Source organism: Diadema setosum, chromosome 5 (assembly GCF_964275005.1).
Source record: "Diadema setosum chromosome 5, eeDiaSeto1, whole genome shotgun sequence".
Taxonomy (NCBI): domain Eukaryota; kingdom Metazoa; phylum Echinodermata; class Echinoidea; order Diadematoida; family Diadematidae; genus Diadema; species Diadema setosum.
Genome location: NC_092689.1, coordinates 35,721,330 through 35,744,390, shown reverse-complemented (window position 1 = coordinate 35,744,390; position 23,061 = coordinate 35,721,330). Strand labels below are relative to the sequence as shown.

Below are 23,061 nucleotides of genomic sequence, written 5' to 3'. Positions count from 1 at the left end.
CTCCGCTCTCCTCATCCCCCTACCCATTCCATTACGTCTACCGCTACTACAGCTTCATCACAATGCCAGAGATATTCCTCCCCGCGTCGCGCTGTTTACGGCGGCATCACCCAGCACTATACGAATTGCATCGAAACAGGAAGGATGTTGGGAAAGTATCTTTTGGGGCAGAGCGCATCTCAAAGCGAGCAATCAATCTCCCTCCGGCCCGCCCTCATTCCACAGGGAAGTTTTTTCCCGATGTCTTGGTATTTTCCATCTCTCATTTTTAGACAGGACTGTTATAGATAGATAGACAGATAGATAGATAGATAGAAAGGCTGCACGATAGTTAGAGTGAAGGAGAGAGTTTGTGTGTGTTGTGTATGTGTTGCGTGTGCGTATTCTATGTGCGTGTGTGTGTATGTGTGTGTGTGTGTGTGTGCGTGTGTGTGCGTGTGCGTGCATATGTGAGGAGGGGAATAGAACCAACTTGTGTCAAAATGGATTTCGGCAGGTTCAGAGGTCGAGCGAAAGTGGCTGTTAAGGCACGCATTTCCGTTCCTCCGGTTTGCGCATTCCGCAGGTCGCTCTTTGTTCTGTCGCCAAGAAGCTGGAATTCCGATTAGTGAGACAAAATCGTCTGCCAGAAGTGGGTCGGAAAATCGACACATTGCGTTGCTGAGGGCAGCCCGCGTCTGGTCCTATGTTTTTCTTGAGGCGAGCTGCGTGCTGCATGAACAGAAACCTTTTTTTTTTTTTCTTTCTTTTTATTGGGCGCTATAAAGTGTTTATGTGCGTGTTAATGTGTGTGTGTGTGTGTTTGTGTGTGTGTGTGTGTGCGTGCTTGTGCGTGTGTGTGTGCGTGTGTATGCGTGTCTGTGTGTACTGTGTGCTTATGTGTGTATGTGTGTTGTGTCTATGTGTTGTGTAGCTGGGTGATCATAATGTAGAGCCCTCTTGTTCCCAACCAGGCGTGAGCTGCGAATGTTCGTCAAAAGACATCGTGTGGCTGGCAAATGTCACAAAGTCTTTAGCAAAGTGCGACTTCCCTCAGGAGGTGCTTAATCTACAGGGAGATCACACGTCATAAGTTAGGTACATGTACCAGTATATCGATGAAAAGCTCATGGCCACGTAAACTGTGTGTTTGTGTGTATACGTGTGTGTACATGTGTGACTATTTGTGGTACATGTGCGGCAATAGGTGTGTGTCCATGCTGCGTGCGTTCACCTATGGGTAATTTATATGAATATGCTAAAGTGGATAAGTGTTCTTGCATAGAACCGCTAGGACTATGAATTTGTTGCCTTTTTTTTTTCTAAACACCTCGTGCTAAAGTGTTTCCGCATTATGACCTATTATCTATCTTATTCATATCTAACGTAGATATCAACTTACTGTATCAAAATCATCTGCTCTTGTCTTTTCATGATGCGTTACCATCTTAATGTGTGTGTGTGTGTGTGTGTGTGTGTGTGTGTGTGAGTGTGTTGTGTGTGTTTGGCAATCTTAGTGAAAAGAACGCAATTACAGCTCTAAGCATATCATAACTATTGGAATAGTGAAAAACCTCTCTATATTAATGTGTGAAATACCGCACTATTCGACTAACTGACACAAAACTGCTCTATCGGTGGAGGCAACACGCCTAACCACCCACGCGAAAACAACTCGTAATGTATTTAATTCTAATACGTTTTGGTATATTTTGTTGTGAAAACGGTCACATATAAAGATTTGACTTATTTCGTGCACACACACACACATGCACACACATACTTCCACATGACGCGGAACTTGCACGCATTATACTCGGGGGTATAGAAATGTCAATGTCATTGCATCCCCCCCCCCCCCCCCCACGATGTACTGAGTGCACACTAAATTACAGCGTGATGCAAGCTGTGTGGTTCGGTGTGAATGGTCATAGTGTAGGCACCAATACAATGTACAGACTAGAAATGATGAGATATTAATAACTAACGTATTTCCATGGCACCGTTCCCATAATGCGGAAATAACGCGATATTACCGTGTAGCGCGGTATCGGTATGCTGTCTACGTTATGGTAATACCTCGCGCTCTGCAGACAGATAACACATTAGGGGTCAATACACGCACCCCTCTGTGAATGACTTTCAAGGAAATATAAAAGACTGTCCCATCTTATATACTCTTCAGTGTGATAGTGAGCGTAGTGTAGCTACATCCCCACCACCGCCCTTATTTTTTTTTCTCTCTTTCTCTGCACTTCCGTCGATTGTTGCTAAACTAAAAGTCATGCGAATATCATACCTAAGGCAGGCTTATTTGACCGGCTTGTTCTCTTGATCGCTTTAACGAGATAGACATATAATGCGTATATAGATATTAGTGCACATGTAAAATTTCAGTTATATTTCATACAACTATTATCAAGTATATAAAGAGAGAGAGAGAGAGAGAGAAAGAGAGAGAGAGAGAGAGATGCAGACAAAGAGATGTGTGTATTATGTTTGTCTGTGCTACAGTGTCGCTATTTCATTATGACGTCATTTGATACGATAGAGAAACTCACCCACTATACTCTGCTAGTATTGAATGCGATTGAAATAAAAATGATATATTCCCCGGTATTCATGCCATATGCCACAGTAGCATAGCAATGATATAAGCATTGCTACCTTTTGTAGCATCATAATTGCATTTTCTTGTTGTTTTTATTGTTGTTGTTGTTGTTGTTTTGCCGATGCCTTTTTTTTTTCTCCCTCTCATTATTCATACTTCGTGGCAAGCAACGGTAATTTGAATCCACTTTTCTTCCGGGGAAATTATTAAGCGTCGAATGGATGGAAAATTGGCAGAATGTATTTCTCTCTGAATGACTGATATGTATACTATTACCTGTGCGTGTTTGTGTGTGTTTTGTGTGTGTGTGTGTGTGCCTTTTCAACCATTTCTTGGTTTCCTCTGTGATTTGTACGACGGAAAGGTGATTGTTACAGTGTTTGAAGAGCACGTAGTATAGCGTGATATTTTATTTCACTGGACTCTTATAAAAGGGAAAGCCCCTTTTCGTTCCTATCTGTCAAACGCCCATCCCCTTTCCTCTTCTCCCCCCCCCCCCAAAAAAAAAAAAAATAGGGGGCGAAAAGAGACATAAGGTATGCATTTGACCATCGGACAGAGAAATATTCACGATGATATGTTTATCCAATCTTTATATAATTATACATACAAAAACTCAGATCTATATCAACAAGAATGCCTTTCCTGCACTCCTCCCACTCCCCCTTCCTCCACGCACAAACGCTCTATGGAATCGATGCGCAGTATGCAATTTACACTGCAGTGGTTACTATGACAACGCATGTATCCGCGTCTTCTAAAGAGGTGAACATAATGCAGAATGCGTGCACTTTTTTATGATATTTGTGTGTGTGTGTGTGTGTGTGTTTACTACGGTAATATCTTTGAGCGTGGTTGTTGTGTGAATAAGAAACTTAAGTGTTATCATTACGATAAACGAAGAAGTTTTAATAATAGTTCTGATCAACACATGATCAAGGGTACAAGAAATGGGTTGCATTACAGACTACAAAATCGATACACCGTCTTTGCTAGTCAATAACAAAGTACACATTGACCTGTTGACAAAATTAGAATAGAACCGTCAAGCTTTTTTTTTTATTTTCCGAGGATCACTGAAAGATCTCGTTATTTCCCCTTTAGTACCTTCTTATTGTCATAAATGGATTGTAAATGGACGGACCCTCCGTTACTATTCACGTATATTTATGAAAATTTCAAAAGACTACTGTTTAAGACTTTTTAAAACCCTTTTTCTTGATTGAGAAGACAGAAAGTAGATCGATTGTGGGAGGGAAAATGGAGATAGATCACCCAAGCCCTTTTTCGACCCTTTCTCACCCTCCTTTCTCTCTCTCTCTCTGTGTCTCTGTGTCTCTGTCTGACAGTCTGTCTCTCTCTCTCACACACAAACACACACACACACATTCCACACACACGCACATGCACACACGCTCCTTGTCGTTTTATGCAAATGAACTGTTCACTCTCGATCGGCTCACCGAAAAAAAGGGGTTTTGTACGACACGGAAGACTACTCTTCATGGTCCACTCCCGCGTTCGCTCATATCACGACAATATACGTCATCAGCAATATCACAAAATGTCATTTACATTTTCAATTCTGTCCTCTTTTTTTGTTTTGTTTTTGGATAGCTTACGTATTACTTTATTTTATTCTTTTTTTTTTTGTCGTCCAGTTCCCACAGAATAAAGACCCTTTTAATTTTGCATGTGTCTTTATTTCCCTCTTTCAGTGTAAACTTTTACGCTGGTTAGTGAATTCTAAGCGCTCTAAAGGAACTGCGCTATTCTATTTTATACCACACAAATCCTTAGTTTTGTATAATACATGTGAATATAGACAGAAAATAGATAGATAGCTAATACATGCGTGTCCTGTCTAATGTCGTGTTACTATAAGTTACTACCTAAACACTTTCGAGATAACATCAAAAAAGATATCAGCGGTATTCAATCATTTTTTAGTGATATTTTTGTTTGATAAATCAAAGAAGTGTCTAGTCTCAGATTCTTGAAAAGAAAAATATCGCCTACGACTCTTTTCTCTTCTTCGTTCAAGTTTTGCACCACAAGAATCGTCAGAGCCTATATGAAAGTGCGCTTACTCTTCGTCTAAGGTAGACGACACAATCTTCCCAACTAAGTCGCTTCTCTCCGCCTGGCCACAGCATTTTGCCTCCGTGCCTCTACTCAAACGAATTAAATTCGATTCAAGCCGCTGCCATAAAAAGAAGCATTCATCTTTACTGAGAGCGATGACGGATTTTGTCTGCAGGTATGTTCACAGCCCCTTGGGCCCCTTCGTTAATACCGCTTTTTATCAAGAAAGAACGAAAGCAAGCAAGGAAGTAAGCAAAAAGAAAAGAATAAAAAAAAAGAGAACAAAGTTAGAAGAGAGTCTTGCAGAACAGCACTGCTTCGAGCGGTAGTATGACAGGGTGCTCGTTCAGCTCGCTGCAGCGAAACGCAGTATGCGGTAATCAAGCCATGAGGCAGAATTTCTTCAGGCTTACCGCTAACCCGCCGCCCATCGCAACCACCCACCCCCCCCCCCCCACACACAAATCCTCCTCCTCCACCTCCTCCCTAAAACAACCACCTCTCGGTCAGTAGCCGAACTCGACCTTGCTTTGCATGCGAACCCCCGGCAGCACAACGTGCGAAACTGTCAATAATACATACACTACACAAATGATTGATCTGTACAACAAGCAAATGTCATAATCATCCAGAGATTATCCCCGTAGAGAGCCATAGCCGGCACAGAAGAAAAAAACAACAACAACCAAAACAAAACAGAGAGAACGAAAGACGTAAAGGGTGGGAGGGCGTTTGGGAGACCTTCCCTATGCAATATAATATGCCTGGAGTGTAAAACGAGAACGAAGGGATACCCGCGTGGACGCGAACATTTTATTCCTACTCTTTACATCGCGTAATAACATCGGCAGCAGACGCTCAGCTCCGGCAGGAGGTCAAAGCGAACACTAGGCCATGGGGGAGGACGAGCTTTGCACAACAACCAAAGTTGTGTTATTACAAGTGTCTCCGCGTTTCCGCGCGAGCGAGTTCAAACGCGGCTCAATGGACACGGAGACTCTCTGACAAAAATTATGCAACGGTTCGGAGGTAAAAAACGGCGAATAAGAGACATTTTCAGCAAGGATCGTCTTCGTGTATAATTATGTAAGGGAAAAGAATACTTTATGTACGCACACCCGCAAACCAACATAAGCACACACAACCACTCCCTTACAAATTCCTAAACTTTACGTTTACTGTTTTCATCAGTGATTATGTTCATTTCACGACCAACATGGCTAAAAACTGTCAGTCTTTATTGGTTAAACTATTTTTTTTTTTTTTTTGCTTTTCACACACACTCTGGCCCAACTATCGCGAAATTCCGCGTAGCGCACATCATGATTGCGAAGATTGTCAACGTGTAATTGCTACTGACTTTTGCGCGTAAATGTAAGAGTACCGCCTCGTTGGCAATTCATGTTCTTTTCATTCTTTTTTAAAGGAAGTTTAATCATCGCCATGTAATTGTAATATGAATCGATTTTATTTTCTTTCGAGGCACTAAATTTGACTTTGTAGCAATACTTTACTGGTATAAGTACTGCTGAAAGAATAATCAATCATACCCTGGATGAGAATGCAGAATTCATGACTGACGAACTCTTCGCTCCTAGGCATCGAGAGAGTCATCCATTGACTATAGATGTGGGGAAATTGCATTTCCTCGGAGGCAATATTAACAGTGTAATTGATTTTAAAATGGGTTTGAACGTTTGAGTTCAGACATCGCAATGCGGAGGGGCCCCATAGAGACTACAGGTTGCGATATCCATCCGATAGTATCAGCAGATGGCGTCGAGTTGGTTGAAATTTAACCGTTTCAGTATGCCACTATCTCATAAAAACCATAATTGTTGGCGAGTAAGTTGGCTAAGGTATTATGAGGGTTAAACACGCACATGCGTTCACACATAGACGGACACACACACACACACACACACACACACACACACACACACAATGCCTTCACGCACATGCTCAAAGCCCCAAAACTTTGAGATTCTTCAGGATCGGGGGAATGGAGTATCCCCAATCACAAATACAGGTGTTATACCGGGTTAACAAATGGCTCGACAACTGACACTCGTACGTCACCCGGGCAGTATTCTTATCCTAGTTACCAATCAACCTCAGGCTATGGTTATATGAGCAGTATCGTGCTACGCCTTCGTGATCTCACTATAACAAAAGGCTGGTATAAGACACACGGTAACACACATACACCAAGACACCCAAATAGCAGCAGCAGCAACAACAACGACCCAAAGACCCACACATATACTTGATCTGTTCATATCTTTTTTCTTACTCTCTCTCCCTCTTGCTGTTGTTGTTGTTGTCTTGGACGAATGACATTTTCTACTTAATGCATTGCCTAGCTTGGTTGACGGTTTAAAGGGAAAATTACATTGCCCGTATTTCTTGCAGTAATTGTTGTCGTGCTTGTTTTGCATACCCGTCGTGATTTCTTTACTAGCAACCCCAGGGAGCATAATTTCTGGAGGAAATCAAACAATCGCAGGGAATAGGCTTTGAGGCTTCCGTCAAGGAAAACAAATGGCGTTGACCTTTACGGACTGCTTGACTGAGAATTGCATTTCTTATTTTTACCGCCAAAACATTTACCCCAGCGATTGGCCCGGTGGGACCGAGATGCAATCGTCTCGAAAATACCCCGTCACGGCGGGGACGCTGCCTAGAGACGGCTGGAGCAATTAGTGGTACTTGACGAGAATCCATAATCACAATATACCCACAATTTTGTTTTCTCCAGCTCGTGTGAGTGTGAACTCCTGTAGGACCAACATCTCAAAGAGACCATTGCCACTGTATACAAATCAAGTCTTAAGTGGAATTGATAGAGTTAATGCTAGTTTTGATACGCGGAGTTTCATCCTATCAAATCTATTAATCCATTTGCAACACACGCACGAATAAACCCCAAAGAGCCATACGCACAGGAGTATGATATTTCTGAAAAGTTATCATTTAGGAAATTTTAATTGTGATCACTAAATAGTTGTTATTGTAGTGAACTTGCGCATAGCATTTTTATTCTTCGCTCTGCTAGAGTAATAAACACAGAGTATAACCGTACTTCGTGCGTAATTTACGTCAACCACATCGCAGCATGAAGGAAAAACAACAACACTCAAACAAGTAAAAAATGCACATAACATGAAGCTTACATAATTCACACAGCACATCTACAGAGACGAAGTCGTTCTAAGAAACATTCGTTCCGAGCCAAATATATATAAGGGCATTCAAGGTCACTGTGACCTGTTTCTTCAGACAAGCGCAATAAGAAGCATCGTAAACATTCACCTCTTCGCCTCACACGGAACAAGCCAAAGCCACTGACTAATGTTTTCCTGGCTCGGAGTTGGAAAGCAGAAACTGGCGCTCAGCCTACATTTCATTACAGCGATCCAAGAAAGCATTTTTTGGTAATGTCATTACTCACCGAGACCCCTCATCACATGTGAAACTATGGATCCCGCTCGCGATTTCACCGCTGGTAACGATTTTAAGTCCATATGGCCGGCCCAGTCCTTGCACTAAACTTCTCTCAACGATGGGGCACATTGTAAATAACAGGTACCCCACTGATGGCAACGCTACGCCGCAACTTCGTCGGCTCGGCGAGTGGACGCGATAGTACGAGGAGAGGGGAGGAGAGACGGTGAGAGAGAAGGGGAGAGAAAGAGATAGAGAGTCGTGGCGGAAGAGTCGACACGTGCGGAAGAAGGTGAGAGAGGGAGAGATGGAGGGTGGAAGAGAGAGAGAGGGAGAGAGAACAGCTCACAATGAGGGGAAGGAAAAGGCGTGCGCGTATGAACACGTTACTGATTACAATATTCCGGCAAAATGCGTGCAGCATCGATATCCACGTTGTGACAGCAACACAACCATGAACAACACACTCACCAGTTTTGTCATTGACTGACTGATTCTAAAGGGCTTTTTACACTTGTAAATTTTTGCTTAGCCCCGGACTATCAGTGGGGCTAAGGGGGGGCCTTAGCCCCACCGATAGTACGGGACTATCCTTAGCCCACTTTCTGTTTACACTCGTTTTTGCCAAAGTGGGCTAGCCCCACCGATAGTACGGTACTATCTGGCCCTGCAAAATAGCAGGGGTTAGCACCGCAATTGCGGTGCTAGCACCGCAATTGCGGTGCCAAGCGAGTGAGTGTAAACAGAACGAAAAAATAATCCTGGGCTAAGCGACGGAGACGAAGTGCGACCCTCACTGACCAATCAGAAACGAGGTAATCAAGAGCTGCCGGTGCGTGCGTGTACGTGTACAGTACACAGCGTAATTATGAATATTCATGTGGTTTGGAAAGTCCGGGGCTAAGAAAGACGAGTGTAAAAAGGTCAGTTTTCTCCTTAGCCCCGGACAAGAGATAGTACGGGACTAATTGGCGAGTGTAAAAAGCTGAAAAAATTGGTACGGGACTAACGATAGTCCTGGGTCAGAGAAAGTCCGGGGTTAAGAAACACAAGTGTAAAAAGCCCTTAAGTATCGAGCCTATCTAGTGCCTATCGACACTCATGATTACTCCATTATCTTGTCTCTTATGCGATGTTATCATTTTGAGATGTTTGCAATTATTGCGATGATATTGGTATTCTATTTCCGTCAGCGGAATCTCTTTGGTCAACGATATCAAAAGTTTTCGGCAGACACGGGGGCGTAGAGGAAAATTGCCTTTCTTTGTGAAGAAAAAGAAAGGTAGAACATAACAACAACAACTATCATTTTCCTTAATAAGGAAAGATGAATTATTTCATTGTTTGTGGAATCAGGCTAATCATAATAAAGGTTCTATATGCAACATGATTGTAGACGAGGGACCAATACTGGAGGGAAAATTCAATAATTGTACCTATGAGACCAAGATAAAAGAAGACAAAACGCCTTGTTTACTGGAAGGATAACAATTTTAACGTTGTTACCAATTCCAATTATGATGCGTCGATATGTGCATACTCCTTTGTCCCTTTCATAATGTAGTTACCAATTATTGCGTCCATTTTATAGCTCTCACGGTTGTACTCTGATCATTCATTTATTATTTTCTTTTTTTTTTGGGGGGGGGGAAGGGGCAGGATAGTGGGTGGTGGGGAAGGTCGTTATTATCAGGCGTCATGTTTGAACTCTTCATTGCATGTCGATTTCTCCTAGCGACAACTCAGATCTTGATTTGTTGTGAGTGTTCAGATACCGAGAAACGGATGAAGACCATCCAACGCGTCTTGTGTCGATCGGGCCGTGATCGATTGCCACCATGGCCGTTGTGTCATCCTCACTGCGATAGCATGATCGAAAGGGCTGTCGATTCATGTTTGCTTGTAAATGCATCGTACGCATTTCTCTGTATGTGTATGTAGTGGGTGGGGGGAGGGGGGACCCTGGGAAGACCACATTTAAGAGGACAGTGTTTGTCGTTGCTGTTATTGTTGTTGTAGATGTTGTTGTCACTAGAGTTTTAAAGTTGATGTATAGCACCTTGTTCGTCAATTTCCGCGAATGTCAGTATCCATTCCGCTCCCCCAAGGATCTCGATTGCATCTTTCTCTGTCGACGCTGCATGGTAGTTTTTCTCATGACTTCCTTCAATCATTCCTTCAATCGGGTTCGGTCGTTTCAGTGGGCAAAAGAAGTCGAAGCTGCGCAAACCTTGAAAACAACGCTGACTGTACCCTACCGACCACGACACGGACACTTGGAAATGAACGAGTGAAAGAGAAGACACAAATGATGCCTTCAAGTTTACTCTCGAGTGAGGCTAAGCAAGAGAGATGTGTTTGTTAAGCACAACCTACGTTTATCAAAATACAATGTACGATTGCCTTGAACTTTATGGGAGAAAAGAAGATCGCCCTTCACAATACGAAGAGTTAGTGTAACCTTGGCGACAGAGAAAATCGTGCCGTTCTACAGGCATTCATCGCCCAGGGTTGCAAATCATACATTCACTGTTGACCTACAAAATAAATGGACGATGTGAATTATGATCAGAGTTTCCAATGCAGATTTATCTTATTTTTTTTTCTTTGGTCATTATGAACGCATAATATACACAGAGAGAATACAAAAGTGCTCAAGAAGACATGGCAAAAGGACAAGAAAAACAAAAACAAAGATGTGGTATAGAAGAAGAGCAAACGGAAGACAAGAAAGCTGACAACGAATATGAAGTTATATACAAAGGACCATGGTGGGAAGGAAAATAACAATTTTTAGTTTTCTTCTTTCTTTCTTTTTTTTGGGGGGGGTCAAATTTGGACGTTTCGACATTTGTCATTTTTTTCCTATGATTAGCAGCGTATCACAGAGTGTTTCTATGACATGCTCTTGCTTTTAAATGTAGTACATTTAGTAAAAAAAAAAATCAACGAAAAGAGAAGAACACAAAGACGGAAAGAAATGGGATAAGCTGAAATGGTGGGAAAAGGAAACAAGAAAAGAAGAAAAAGGTGGACAAATTGACAAACCAAAAAATAATTTGGTGTAATGTAAGTATTTAAATGAGACATTAACAGAGAAAGAGATAAAAAAACCAAACACAGAGAGAGAGAGAGAGAGAGAGAGAAGGAATATTATGTCTATGAACATCCAAAGCTTATAAATATTTGAAACCAGTCACTCTGTTGAAAAAGGGATCATAAAATTACATTTATTGCCTTTCTTTCGTAAACATTATTATCTAGGCATGTGCTTGCTAATGCACACAAAATACTGACAGAAGCCATTATAATAATCGACCACCACACCGGAGAAGGGGGAGGGGAAATCCCTCAGACGTTGTGTATGCAACTCAATCACATTCTTAAACCCTTTCTCTGTCAGGGATTTTGACAGTGTGTACAACGCTAAGGGGGTTTCTATACCAATCAGCACTTAAAGCACACGAAGGGTTAATCACAATACACAGGTGCATAGGTTTGTAAAGCTTATTAAAAAAAAAGCAAACATTCTGTTTTTGAAGTTTTAGGCATAAGAAAACACTCCGGTTTAAGCATAAACCTATATTCACCCTTCTTCCACTTGATCTTGAAAATAGGAGTGATACACAATGTAAGCCTCCTAAATAAGATCAATATTTCGCCAGAACCCCTCGCCCACACACACATTACTGTTGCTAAAAGCATAATATGTTATGTTTTGGGATTGCGGTCAAAACCAAAGGAAAAAAAAAAAAACAACACGGAATAGTGCATATTACATTCATTATATCACAAGCCATGTGTTTGATGCCTGAATGCCTTGTATGGTCGTAGACTCATGTGAACATTATTTTAGGATACCGTCCTCGAACAAAGCTAAAACACAAATTTCTGCTGACTCGATGCATTATATTCAATCATGCCTCAGTTGTAAACAATGCATCCTCTTTTCACAAAAACAGTAGTCAGTGACGATTCTACCTTTCGTGTTTGTGGCAGGTTCTGCTTTGGGTGATATTCGTTATTCCAAAAGTTCGTTCCGAAGGTTCGTTGTTCCGAAGGTCCGTTATTCCGAAACACACATATTACGTGTACCTTCATGTTCGTTAATCAGAAACATTCGTAGCGTTATAAGAAAGGTTCGTCATTGAGAAGGCTCGTTAGTCCAAAAATGAAACTAGGTTCGTTGTTCCAAAGGTTTGTTATTCCACAAAAGAAAAAGAGAATGTTCATTAATCCGGACGTGACCAAAAAAGAACAAGAAAGAAAAAGAAAAAGAAAGATGCGTACTTTATCGTTTCAGGAATAACGGAACTTTTTTTTTCACTTTCGGAATTACAAACCTTCGGAGTATAAACGAACGTTTGGAATATCTAACTGTGATCACTTTTGTTTGAAATGTGAACGTTTGACGTAATCATTACGTAACATAAGTTGTTGTTTGTTTGTTTGTTTTTTGTCTTTCTACTCGAGTCAGTACTATGATGAAGTTGCTGCGACTGACACATGAACTAAAGTGCTCCCGGAAAAACTCCCGGTGGAAAGTAGGTTTCATAGGTGATTGAAAATAATCACAACATAGATATATAATTATGTAGAACTATGTATGTACACATGTGTGTGTGTATGTGTACATAATATGTATGCTTGTATAATATATATATATATATATATATATATATATATATATATATATATACAGTATATATATATATTTATATATATATATATATATATTTATATATATATGTGACCCGCGACAACGGTTTCAGGCAAAAGTCGCAAGAGCAAATTCCCTCCTAGGCGGGGTACAAAGATTTTGACCACTATTTTTGTCGATTTAGGTTTTTTGCAGAAATCGAATCTTTGGTATGTTTTCTACATCTACACTAAATTTCATAGCATAAGACTAAGTTTTTCCTATCGAAAATGGAATTTTAAGCACCCTATGTTGGATAGCACTCATCAGTTTTGAGCTTCTTTCGAACGCCGCGCCAATATCCCCAGTGTTGCTACGGCGCAGGGTTTCGCATGCGATTGGCTGGTGCGTCGCATACATTTACATAATTCGGCTTTCGGGGACACCAGTTGCAGCGTTTGGGGAATGCTTTGCCCACGCGTGCACGATTACATGCTCCATTGTTCTTGCTATATAGTGGTTCATATACGCTCGTTATACGTTCATATACCGCAATGTTCGACAACGGAAGTGAAACAAAAATCATGTAGCATGACATAACCGTGTGAAAAGAAAACTAGATATTCTCAAATTTGTCCACTTGTACATGTAGTAAAAATTATGACAGCAGACTGACTCAATGGAAGGTAGATGAGAGGAAAGGAGCTGTCACATGTGACTAATTATATTCAAATATTACACGTCAAGATCGCACCAAACTAAAGAGTCGTGTTTGCTTATTTGTTTTAATTTGATTAGCACCACCGAACTAAGCAACATATGCATGTCTTGTAAAAGCAAAACAAACAGGAAGCGTGACCCTCGCCAGCACTACCAATTTTCTGCCTTCAAAAAGGTCGCCAATGATATAGACAAATCAACTACATGAAAACGTGATTTGTAACTGTGTGGATTCGCCACCGCTCCTGTTACATGCACACGGTCATGGCTTGTGGATGCCATTGCGTAATGCGTGCACCAAATACACATGTACATGTACACCATACAGCTGTACGTGCAATTATCGTATTCGCCATCTTGAAAGATGTTCTGTAAACAAACCCGAGCGAAACGCATTGTTTTTCGGCTCCATACGCTGAGCTCCGAGGACGGTGCCCGGGAAATTTGACTCTCTCAGTGAGCCAATCAGAAGGCGATGTGGTTGCTAGAGGCGGAGCTTAACATCGATTGGCACCATCGTACGGATGGGTGATTCTCCCCTCGCATCGCCTCTTGGACATTGTCTTTGAGAAAGAGGTGAATCTTCAAAGCCCGTTTTCTCGCAATTTTGTCAGGCTAACAACTTAAAAAGTGCATTTTATTTCTCTTTCTATGCCCACTTATGGTGCCGAAGAATACAAGTGTTTTATATCAATGCAAAGCTTAGGAAATGGGCAATGTGATTCAGTGAAAAAATTAATTTTCAAAATTCCCGACTTTTGCCTGAAACCGTTGTCGCCGGTCACATATATATGAGAGAGAGAGAGAGAGAGAGAGAGAGTTGATTTGCACAATTGCATATCTATACATATATTATATTTGCAATAGGCTGTCCCAAATCTTTGCTGCATGCTCTTAAGGCAGACAAAATATTAAAGGATATCATTTTAATATGTCTATAACATATATGCACATACAAATATATACATGCATGATTTATTTTAGAATGCCCACTATACTGCACTACATGTGAAGATGAGCAATAGGTACCAGGATAATATTAGAGTTGAACAAATTGCCCTAGAACGCCGATACGAGGACGTGTTTTTGTCTTTGTGGAACACGTGTTTTTCACTTGCAACTGCAAGGCTCGGATCGATACAGGAAATGCTTGCTTATTCACAAACACCACTCGCAATTTCCACAAGGGCTCGGAGTCATGTTAACGGGCTGAGAGCGAGCGAGAGATCTGAGAGAAGAAGGAGCAAAACAAAAATAGATAGATGGATAGATGGAAAGATTGCTAGATAGATTGATAGAGATGTCTAAGAAACGAGGAGAGAGAGAGAGAGAGAGGGGGGGGGAGGATGCAGGAGGGAGATTGAGCAGAACTTTTCCTCCTTTTCGCAATCGCGCTCAACACCACGAGTTTAAGGTGACTAGTCCGACGAAATGTGGTTCACCTTTAACAAGTTGAAAACATCTGCTCTGCGGTGCATAACCGGTGGTAACCAAAAATAGTATCGACAGACTTGGAGCATGCAAGAGTAACATTCTGCCTTATCGTTCTAGATAGAGTTTCCATGAATGTGCAAGATGCATCTTTCATTCCCATTCGCATCAGTGCATGCAATGTTATGAAGTCTTGTAAAAATCAGATGTCTCTCACAGAGTGTAGCGATTCTGATCAAAACCTCGTATCGAAATGAGGGATGCTAGTATCTTGCATACTAATCACTTGATCTTGACAATTTGTCTGTCGCTTCATTTTTATTCCAGAATTATAATTGTCATTAAAGGAGACCTCCAGATGATATTTTAGACTTTTGCTGTGAATTGGTTATTTTACTGGGTACAGAGTTTCAGAATTTAGAGCGATTAGGATGAGGAATACGACGGTTTTCAAAATTCATAACAAATCACACTGAACAAGGATGAAGACATACCGGACCAGATAAAAGATAGTCTGAAAAGAAAGACTAGCATCGCGTAAGCACAGCATTGAAAATTTTATCAAATAAAAATTATGACAGTTATGAAATTGTGAAGTTTCTCTCATTTTCACGGAAACAGTTCTTAAAGGGTCAATTCATATGCAAAAAGTGACTTGATGATATCATTCTCTCACAACTTGCCTTATCGTTTGTACGTAAAATCTCGGAAATCTCTTCTTTTTTTCCTTCCAAACGCTTCTATGCTTCAGTCTCAAATCCGAATATATTTGACTGATCAACATTTTGAAATTACTCGGACAGGAATGACATTATGTTTAATTAGCATAAGAGTTGAATTTTCGTCATGTTTTGTGTATGATCAAAGCAAAAATTGTAAGGTGACGACATTATTAGCTCACTCATTAGCATAATTCATATCAATTATTGTTCGAGAACTGCCACTGATTGAAAAATTGCCCTACATCGACATTAATAGATATATAAGTTAATTGTTCTAGAAATGTTTTGCAAAAAAACTAGCGAATCTTAAAAAATTCATAACTTCCTTACTTTTTAATCCAGTTTTGATTAAATTTTCTTTTTTGTGCTTGAAAATTTTTGCTCTTTCCTTTCAGACTAACATTCAACTGGTTCGGATTTTTTTTCCCGTTAAAATTAAATTTCTGAATATTTTGTAAAGTATCGTAGGATGTTAAGAGTTCCCTTCCAGGTTAATGATGAGAAGGTTTCGTGGTCATTTTATGGTTGTTGTTGTTGTTGTTGTTTGTTGTTGTTGTTGTTGTTGTTGTTGTTGTTGTTGATCTTTCTGTTGATTTTGTGCTTGTATATAGGGGAGAGGCTGACGTATTTTGTGATCCTTCATTCTACATCTCTAGATTAAAGAAAGTATTGCGGTCCGCTCTATACACGGTTGCTGATAACCATGTTCCACGAATGACTGCTTCCTTACTTTCTTCTCTTTGCTGTTTAACAGAAGTTCGTAGACGATATTCTTCTAATCGCAATGTCATTTGATAAGAGAGGAGACAATTAAAGTGATGGTGCAATAATCGGAAATAGACCCGACCTACACGACATAATCGCCATCTTTCAAAGAGTGACAATGAAATTGAAACACTTGAGTCCACCTTAATGGTTCGCCATTCGCCCATGCAAGATCGGATAACTGACCAATACCCATGTGTAGTTTTAATGCATTATCATTCGCACCACTATCCACTGTTTTAATGGAAACTCTGATGTATGTTTGTTGTCGCTGAAAAGCGGTGTTACTCTATATGAAACACGCAGAAGAAAGAATTTTAAAAAAAAGTCTTAAAAGAAGTGTATCCGATTACAGCTATCGAGCAGTCAGTATATTATGTGCGCTGTTGTATGAAGCAAGGAATCCGATGCATTCATTTTGCTTTCAACAACCAGGTAGAGACGGAGCGGGTTTGAGAAATGTCAGACGAGTTGCAATAAGTCACGGAGCGGCAAAGCTTAACGTGCCGCCTGAAATTCAAGCGGCCACTAATGCATGGCAAAGGCTGCGTTTCGACGTGATAGTTTTGGGCTATACTCTCTGTATAGAGTATGCATGTAACACCGTATGAAGAGAAAATTTACCACCGCAGTTAAAGGAAAATTCCATCACTTTCTATGTACAACGGGTTGGATGTCTTTTTCTATACATATTTCGTGGCGTAAAACCTCACTAAGATTTTTGAAAGCACCTGGAAAAATTGATTTAGTATTTCGTATCCGCTTCGATCATTTTCAAAACAAAAAATGAAGAAGATCTCTCACCGTGCTAAATCGTGCTTGTATACGAGCGAGGCCTTAACGAGAAATTCAATGTACGGGATTAACTTTACTTACCTGTTCATAGATTTTTTTTTCTCTTTTGCAATTTTGAACCCGTTTCTTAAAGAATTGATTTTGATTTGGAAAACCGTACCTTTTTTTTACAATGCATAACTGTACTTTAATACACATATCATATCAAAGACGGCAAAACACTCTGGGTTTTCATAATCATCGTAAAGTGCTTTTTAACACAGTCAAGCCTGTCTTTAGCGACCATCAAAGGGAGACAAAAAAAAAGGGGCGGTACAGCTGTAAAAGACAAGTGGCCGCTATGGGCAGGTTCGTTGACGCTGCTTTTCTCTCGGCGCCACAAATTTTTGGATAAACGAATCCTATTCCACTTTCGGATTGATGAACATCTAGGTATTTGGAATGAGTGTGTTTCAGAACCTTGCTTCATTTTCGGATTCAACGAACCTTCGGAATAACTTACATCACACGATGTGTTTTATGTGGGATGTGAATCTTTCTTGCTGCTGTGTCGAAGTTTTCTGTGCAAAGGTGAATGCTCTTCCCTTTGTGCACTCAGAATTGGTCGCTATACGTTATGCTATACATCGTTATTCGTAGTAATATCAGAAAATAAGGGCAAAATAACACCTATTCGGACAAGAAAATATGTTGTTATACTTTATTGCTAATAATTATGTCAAATATTCGTCTTATTATATTTTTGTTACTGCTATTATCCTCAATATCATTATTATGACTACTACCAGTATTGTCAACACCATTACTATCAGTAGTAGTAGTAGTAGTAGTAGTAGTAGTAGTAGCAGAAGTTTCGATAGTAGTAGTAGTAGCAGGAGTAGAAGTAGCAGTATTGATCATCATCATCATCATCATCATCATTGTTTTTTGTCTGTACAGAATAGTTTGTATCATTAGTTAAGTGCCACGTTCTGGAGGTCCGCCATTGTTTATCACCGTTCCCTTGAAATCGACTATTCAGTATACGGTCAAAACAGCCTTAACGGACACTTGTCTCTAGCGGACACCTTGACCTTCCATATACGGCCATTAACAAAAAAAAAAATACAGAAAAACGCGACGTCAAACCAACCTATAGCAGCCATCTGTCTTTAACGGCCACTTTTTCGCCTCCCTTTGGTGGCCGCTATATAGACAGACTTGACTGTATATTATTATCATTCCCCTTGTTGTTTCCACATAGAAAAGAATAGTATCATCGGTAGCATACTGACTTTCTTATTCTCAGTCACAGGCCGATGTCGTCCATATCAATCGCTTGAAAAATTCAATATCAAGTGTTTTCCATGGCTTAACCCAGAAACTGGAAAAATGGAGAACTAGACGAGGGTAAACTAGTTCTTGCGCTGTATCGAAATAACATGAGGGGAAAATGAATTTTATTCACTGGAGGATATTCGGTGCTTTCAATCCACTGTGCCCTTCCCGTGTCTTTCCAGACGAATCCCTTGTTGTCAGCTTTAAATCCTTGACAGAGCCGCTAAAAATACCATTATGATGATAATGACATTTGTCATAAAAGTGCCCAAAGCTTTTGACAAGATACGCGTCTGTAAAGCCGAACATATGCAGCTGAAAGCCATCTTCTGCCTAACACACTTTATGTGGGAGTCTCACATTATCTTAGAAATATTGACTAGCTCGAAATGTTGCATTATCTCCCTACTTACGATTACAAAACGGAAGAATCATTACAAAAAGTGTAGTTTTTCCACAGAACAATGGCAACTGGCTTTCGGAAGAGAAAAAAAATGATTAAGGGAGGAGAGAGAAAAAAAAAAACACTTTTTTTCCTTTTCCTGCTCCTTAACCAGTTTGTGATGCTATGACCATATTTTGATGCTATGTCACGACACTTTTGTCCATACTATCTGCAGTATAACATTATGCCTGCCTTTTATCTCATTATAGCCAAGATGACAAGGAATTTCAGACGTTTTTGTCAAAAAGAGCGGAAAGAAATTGGGTCTGGGAAATATTCTCCCTTACTCAGTTCACTCCTTTCTTTTAATAAGCATGTTAAGCACGTTCTAGAATGACTTGATGATTATGTGGCTTACCACTACAGTGACAGTCACCAGTAGATTGTTGAAAAGGGGACAAAATATATTACTGGATAGTTTTGTGTCTGAAGACTTTAAGGGAACCAATTATAGGAAGTAATTGAGAAATTCGTGAAGACGGGTCAGACATTTTTTCTCTTAAAGAACTCGGAGCAACTAGAACCTTTGAACAATTTAGGTATAAGTTGTAGTCTGTTCGTAGAGTTATATCAAGGACGACAAAGGATAACCCATTTCCTGCATTTTTGTTCAATACATTATAATTCAATGTTTACATAATCTTTGTTGATGACATTCTTTATTGTAAGAGGCAGCGATTTGTTTGTTTGCAGGTTTTGTTTGTGTCAATTTCAGCAGTTGTTAGAATTACCAATTACTGACGAAAAGTCAGTCATCAGATATCTAAGGATGGTAAGATGCACTGTCCAAGTCAGAATGGCACAGCAGTTTTAAAGTGATTTTCGTATTTTCAAAATCAAACGGAGTGGTATGTGCATCTTAAGGAGATGGAGAATATGACCTTCAACATTAACATCAGCCACATTAATCAGGTGATGTATCATTTTACCAATGTGTCGCCTGCTGTGACTTTCACCTCCTGAGTGACGTCATCCCTGAGGCGTACTCTTAGTCACTCTTACTATGCCCTTTGTATTCAAACGGCCAGTACTTCTCACACGTGTAGTTGTATTGAATCTTTAGAGATTCAGTTTGCGTATTTTTTTTTTCAAATAAGGTTTATGATTACATCGAAGCTAATACATAGCTTCAGATAATTGTCATCAATAAAGTGTTTTTAGTCTTCATCAATGATAATTTTTTTTTTATCATTAACACGACAATAACGATGACTGCTCAATCACAATGAAAATAATTCACATGAAACTGAATAGAATTGAAGTGTTTTTGCTTTTAAATATTGTTAAAGGTGTTTTTTTTTTTGGAAGATTTTTGAAGACGTGGGATCTGATGCTGCTTTCAGAATGTGTGCAGATCCGCGAGAGAGGCCATTACTATTATGTGACATCATTTTCGGCATTTTTGGGCTAAAGTCTAGTCAGCCATAATTGTTGAACAGATTGCGAGCCAATGTTCGTTACACCGTGAATCCCATCATCTAAAATGGGATCCAATTAGGTCCAAATATAACAAGAATCTCTCTCTCTCTCTCTCTCTCTCTCTCTCTCTCTCTCTCTCCTGCATTATATAAATCCGAAGGACAGGATGATCTACTTTGAGAATATTCTATAAGGGATCTCAAAGAGGCCAGATGTTCATTTTCAAATTATCACCGGTGATATTACAACATGCATGCAATGTCGACTAGTTGTGAAGGTCTTTATTGCCAAAAGAGCGTAACGTCCAATCCGTGCACACCTAAGTTTTGTGGCATCGAAACAGTTTTCCCTTCCGTAGTGATCAATTAAGTAAATAACACGGAAGGATGCCAAATCCATACATCTATCATGTATATAATTATGTTATCAAAACTTTGAAAACACACAAGTATGAGGTCTAAAAAAAATTGTCTCTAAAGAATTATTCTTCTTTTGATATCTAATGAGGATAATGACGAAATCAACGTATATTTTCGAAACAGAAGTAGAATCCTCATGAGACGTACTACAGGTAATGGCAGTTTATATTCTTCTTTCTGTATCATTCCATGATGTTGGTCTCAGTGAAATTTCGTAACACCCAGTCTTGTTTATTTCCAATGTTAGCGATAAAAATAGACATATCTTTTTCCCCTTCTCATTGAAGATTTCCAGATAGTTTTACTCTAAATGAAACTGAGACGGTATATCAGCAGAGCTTCTACTTTATAATGCATTTGTGTTGCAAGTCTATTTCTTTCACATGATGTTATCGATGTCTGAAGCTCAGCAAAAATAGCCCGCTATTGCGAATTGGAGGTGAATGGAAAAGCTCTCTCTCGACTGTAATGGAGCACGGACCTACTGGAGCAAGAGGGGGAATTTGAGATGATAAGAAGCAATGGACGCAGGTGCGTTATACCTCTCGTTGAGAGCTCCTATTTTAAGCATTCTTTCTCGCAAGCCCCTATTTATCATCTCTGATTAAGCAAATTTCGGCTCCGGGATGGGTTTCAGGGGAATAGGTTAATACCTAGATTGCCGTCATTAGGTGCTAATGTTGATGCAGCTCACGTGTCTGTTTGGACAGTATGATCACTCTTCCCCCCACAACAAATGAAGGAAGATCCGTGCCGTCGACTGCATCGCTAGTAGAGGAAATTAAACCAGTCTGCGCGTATACACACCCTCTCCACCAATCCTCGTGGGCACGTTCCGCGCGGAGATGCGCGTTCGGCGCTAACAGCACCCGACGCTCCACTCACTCCGCGATATAGACGGGGGAAAAGAGCGTGATAATTTCTCAGCCATTCCGACTACCGTTGCCCCATTTATACTTTCTCTCCATTAGCCTATTAGAGTGCGTTCTCTCTCCCTCCCTCTTTATTTCTCGTTTCTATCTATCTACGGCTATTCATAGCCATGGGAGACATGATCTCGAAGAGTTTCTTTCTTTCTTTCATCTGATAGTGTCACTCTGTGGAGACAGGCTCTTGTAGCCGGGGGAGAGAACGAGTTTTCTTCCAAAACATGCTCATCTCGATTAGCGTTGAGCAATGGTCAGGCCTTACCCCGCACATTTCTCATTAACGAGAAGACTCCCCAGGACGATATACGGTGTAGGTCTTTACTGTTATTGCAAAAATGACACTAATAGCTTCTTCGTGTCTCCCCCAACCCCGTCCCTCGTCCCCTTCCTAAAATAGGAGTCAACACAGGAAGTTACCCGTTTGATGAGATGGCGTGATATTACTCCTACTTTCCTTTTATTTCATATTTCCTCTCTACGTCAGCATAGTTGCAGGCCAATATTTTGTTGACAAAAATCATATCGTCGAGACGTGTCGATTTTAATGCGCTAACGTTCGCGGCTTTGAAACAGCTTTTAGCTACAACGAAATGCAGTTCTTCTTTACTGTCCCTAGAAATGATGAAGTAGCTACAGAACACTGTGTAGTGGTTCGTTTGTTTATTTGTTTTTATCATTTTCCTGTTTGGAACCCTTTTTAATGTTGCTTTCCAAAAATGGCTGATGACACCTCTGAAAGGCTATCATTTTCAAGTTAGTCTCTTTCAAGTCTGTCTTGTGTGTGTGTGTGTGTGTGTGTGTGTGTGCGTGTGTGTGTGTGTAATAGGCCTACTTGGAGTTTTGTTAACTCACCGGGTTGGACTCGGAGAAGTTCGGCCGATCCAAGCGGACTAGGCGGCGACGAAGCTGTCGCCCTCCGACCCGACGACAATCGCTTCCATCTCGTGTCCTCGGACGGAGCTTTGACCCGGGGCACGATGGCCGTGGCCGAGTCGGTGTGTCGCAGCCTCTCGCACCAGTTCGCGCAGCAGCATCCACACAGCTTGTCCATGACCGCGTTGACCGTGCCGCCAAAGTTCATATTTTCGTTTCCGACTTACCCGTTGCTTGTTACAGTACCTGAAAAGAGAGGCGCAATAATGAAACGTGGTCATCTAGCTTGTTTCACACTTTGGGCTTCGAAAGGTATACATTGTCCGAAGTTTGTTCTACATCTGGTATAGTTGGTCAGTGGATGCTATTCCCGTCTAGAAAACACCAACTCTGAGAATATCTAATCCAAGTAAGAGAGCCAGGGCATTTAAATGGAGTTGATCTTAATTCGTCCAGTCAGTAAGGTTT

General features: G+C 40.6%; 1 protein-coding gene across 1 annotated transcript in view; it reads right to left on the bottom strand.

The window, feature by feature from the left end:
- LOC140228879 (uncharacterized) overlaps positions 1-22,801 on the bottom strand; it is a 54,256-nt gene extending 31,455 nt beyond the window's left edge. The window contains exon 1 of the mRNA XM_072309148.1: positions 22,573-22,801. Within this exon, the coding sequence (XP_072165249.1) occupies positions 22,573-22,801 (229 nt within the window). The remainder of the gene's footprint in view (positions 1-22,572) is intronic.
- Positions 22,802-23,061: the final 260 nt, after the last annotated feature.